The 3,452-nt window shown below is 63.6% G+C and overlaps 1 protein-coding gene across 1 annotated transcript; it reads right to left on the minus strand.

Annotated features, from left to right (window-relative positions):
- Positions 1-227: 227 nt before the first annotated feature.
- On the minus strand, positions 228-2,779 carry CEBPA (CCAAT enhancer binding protein alpha). The gene has a single exon (XM_065920563.1). It carries the CDS (start codon positions 2,664-2,666, stop codon positions 1,602-1,604), a length of 1,065 nt encoding a protein of 354 aa, XP_065776635.1. The 5' UTR covers positions 2,667-2,779; the 3' UTR covers positions 228-1,601.
- Between the last annotated feature and the right edge of the window lie 673 nt (positions 2,780-3,452).

A 3,452-nucleotide genomic window follows, 5' to 3' on the forward strand; every position in this document is an offset into this window, starting at 1 on the left:
GTGGCCTTCTCAGCTTGGAGCCTTGTCTACCCTCTGCCATTTATTTGCCTTGGTTGGGAGAAGTCACCCCCTTAATGTAAAGAGGGGCTCAGGATGGGTGGAGAGCTAATGAAAGTCAGGCTTTCGGCCAGAGAATACGCTGTGATTATTCACAAATGTGACCTGGCCCACAGAAAACCTTGGAAGTAGATTTTCTAGTTTTAAAAAGACACCAAAACTGACTTTGATATGTTTATATTATAGATATAATACATAAAACATCTAGCATGAAATTCTATGTCCTCCCCAAAGAAGAGAACCAAAGCCGCCCTCCCCGCTCCCAGGCCCAGCGATCGAATCGGTGAGTGAACGCTGGCTGAGGCCACCTCCCTTCCAGACCCGGAGCCAGGGCCTCTGGGGAGACCAAGCTGCGGGCAGCCCGGGCCGGAGGGGACCGAGGCCCACAGCCACCCCCAGGGAGAGCTGAGGGGGAAGGGGAAGCCCACCTCGCCTCTTTGGTTCCCCTGGGAGCAAAAACAATCCCAAAACCAAAAGGAAAGAGAGCCGCAGACCCTCCCTGCAGCTGCTGACGAAGAGTCTCATTTTGGCAAGTTTCTGAGCAAAACCAAAACAAAACAAAAACCAAATAAAATGGTGGTTTAGCATAGACGTGCACATTCACATTGCACAAGGCACCGCAGGGACACAGAGAGGCCAGATACAAGTGTTGATGTCGGCTGATAAAGCAAAATATTTGGAAAGCTTCTCATAACTTCGGTCCCTCTGGGATGGACTGATTGTGCTTCATGTGTATATGGCAATGCTGGCGACATACAGTACAGACAAGGCTGATGGTCCAGTGTCCCTTCACCATCCCCTAGACCCCCAGACCAGATCTCTAGGTTCCCTGCTTCCACCAGGCCACCACTCCCATGAACATATGTCCTCCTAGCTAACCCTCGACCTAGCTTTCTGATCTGACTGGGGGTCGCAGGCTCCCACTGGTCACCTGGTGACATCCATCTCAGTGAGTTCTGCCCGAGAGAGCCCAGCCTGTTGCAGGCTGGGAGTTCAGAGGCAAGGCACTAGGGACCCTCCACCTTCACGCAGAACAAGGGGAACAACCTTAGGTTCAAAGCCCCAAGTCCCTGTTTCCTCCCCTCCAAAGACAGGCGCTCAGGAGCTGCCGCCAGGGCTGACTTATCGGGATCTCTGCTCCCTGAACCTTCCTCTTCCTGGGGGCCTGCACCCCTCCTCTTGTGGGGGCAGGAACCCTCCAAATAAATTGACAAGGCACATATTTGCTCCCCCTACTCGGTAGGAATCAGAGCGGTGAGTTTGCATTTCCAAGGCACAGGGTTATTCCTTTAATACTAGAGTTGCCAGGCTCCCGGCTCAGCCCCATGGCGCTTCTCTTCTCTGCCTGACCCCTCATCTTAGACGCACCGTGTCCGGCGCAGAGGAAGGCAAGGGGCACGCGCAGCAGGCCAGGCTCTCAGGCGGCACCGGAATCTCCTGGTCCTGGCTTACGCGGTTCGGGCAGTCTTGAGATCCGGAGACCCGAAGCCACTCCCTGGGTCCCAGCCGGCAGCCGGCCCAGGGCGGTCCCGCCGCCGCGCGCCTCACGCGCAGTTGCCCATGGCCTTGACCAGGGAGCTCTCGGGCAGCTGACGGAAGATGCCCCGCAGCGTGTCCAGTTCGCGGCTCAGTTGTTCCACCCGCTTGCGCAGGCGGTCATTGTCACTGGTCAGCTCCAGCACCTTCTGCTGCGTCTCCACGTTGCGCTGCTTGGCCTTGTCCCGGCTCTTGCGCACCGCGATGTTGTTGCGCTCGCGCCGCACCCGGTACTCGTTGCTGTTCTTGTCCACGGACTTCTTGGCTTTGCCGCCGCCGCCGCCGCCGCCCGCACGGAGGTCGGGGTGAGCGGCGGCCAGCCCCTTGAGCGCGCCGCCGGGGCCTGGCAGGCCAGCGGCGCCGAGCGCGGGCGCTGGGTGCGGGCTGGGCACGGGCGTGGGCGGCGGCGTGGGGTGGCCGGGCTGCAGGTGCATGGTGGTCTGGCCGCAGTGTGCGATCTGGAACTGCAGGTGCGGGGCGGCCAGGTGAGCGGGCGGCGGGTGCGAGTGCGGCGGCGGCGGCGGCGGTGGCGGCTGGTAGGGAAAGAGGCCGGCCAGCGCCAGCTGCTTCGCCTCGTCCTCCTCGCGCGGCTCCTGCTTGATCACCAGCGGCCGCAGCGCCGGCGCCCCGACCCGCTCGTACAGAGGCTCCAGCCTGCTGTCCAGGTAGCCGGCCGCCGCGCAGCCGTAGCCGGGAGGGGGACCGTGCGTCCCCCCGGGCATGACGGCGCCGCCGGGGCCCACGGGGGCGCCCGGGTAGTCAAAGTCGTTGCCGCCTCCTGCGGGGGCCGCGGCCGCCTTGGCCTTCTCCTGCTGCCGGCTGTGCTGGAACAGGTCGGCCAGGAACTCGTCGTTGAAGGCGGCCGGGTCGATGTAGGCGCTGATGTCGATGGACGTCTCGTGTTCGCAGATGCCGCCCAGAGGCTCCGGGGCGGCAGGTGGGGCGGGGGGGTGCGAGGGGCCCGCGCCCCGGGGAAAGCCGAAAGCGGCGCTGCTGGGCGCGTGTGGGGGGCTCTGGAGGTGGCTGCTCATCGGGGGCCGCGGCTCCGCCTCGTAGAAGTCGGCCGACTCCATGGGGGAGCTAAAGTCCTCCCGGCATGGCGAGCCTCGGCGGCCTCCAGCCTGCGCGGGGCGCCGCTGCCGCCGCCGCCCACCCAGAGCCCCTACTCGGCTCGCGCCCGCTCAACTCCCGGTCGCGAATGGCCAGGCCCGCGCGGGGCCCGAATTTATACCTGGGCGGTTTGTCGCCCTCTAGTGTCCAAACGGTGACAACGGAGCAGCGCCTCCTGGGTCTTAGCGCCTGCGGTCTGCAGAGGGCGGAGAGTGGGGCTGGAGCTCAGCGCTGGCGGGGAGGGGCCGCGGGGGCAACGCCTACTATCTCCTGTGTCGCCAGCCGAACCGAGACCCGCGCGCGGTGCCCCACCCTCGGTAGAGTTGTCGCCCCTGCGCACGAGTGGTTGACTGCAGGGCCCCCTTCTCTAACCTTTCCAGGGCACCCACCTCCAGCCAAAGACCGGGGAGCCCGGGAACACCCGACGCCGCACAGGGGGTTAGGGTTGGTTGGTGTGGGCTGAGAGGCAGGTCTTGATCTCCGAGCTTTCCTGGCGCGAACTCACTTTAAAAGCTGGAACCGGTTCCGTCCGGGTCTGGGTACTCTGCAAGGAGGCTGCGTAAAAAAGGGGTCAGGGGTGGGGGGCAGGGAACAGTTTCGGACGTGCGGCCCAGAGCATGTTGCCGCTTGGAGATGCCAAGGAGAACCGGGATTTTGCGTCTCTCTCTGATACCCAGGCACCCGCACAGGTTCCGCGCACAAGTACCTCTCCGCTCCGCTCGCCCCGAGCAAGCACTCCAGGGTCATAG

This window comes from Muntiacus reevesi, chromosome 2 (genome assembly GCF_963930625.1).
Source record: "Muntiacus reevesi chromosome 2, mMunRee1.1, whole genome shotgun sequence".
In the NCBI taxonomy this organism is placed as follows: domain Eukaryota; kingdom Metazoa; phylum Chordata; class Mammalia; order Artiodactyla; family Cervidae; genus Muntiacus; species Muntiacus reevesi.

Excerpts from the sequence above, each read along its gene's own strand:
- CEBPA (XM_065920563.1), bottom strand. The coding sequence starts at position 2,666 with ATGGAGTCGGCCGACTTCTACGAGGCGGAGCCGCGGCCCCCGATGAGC.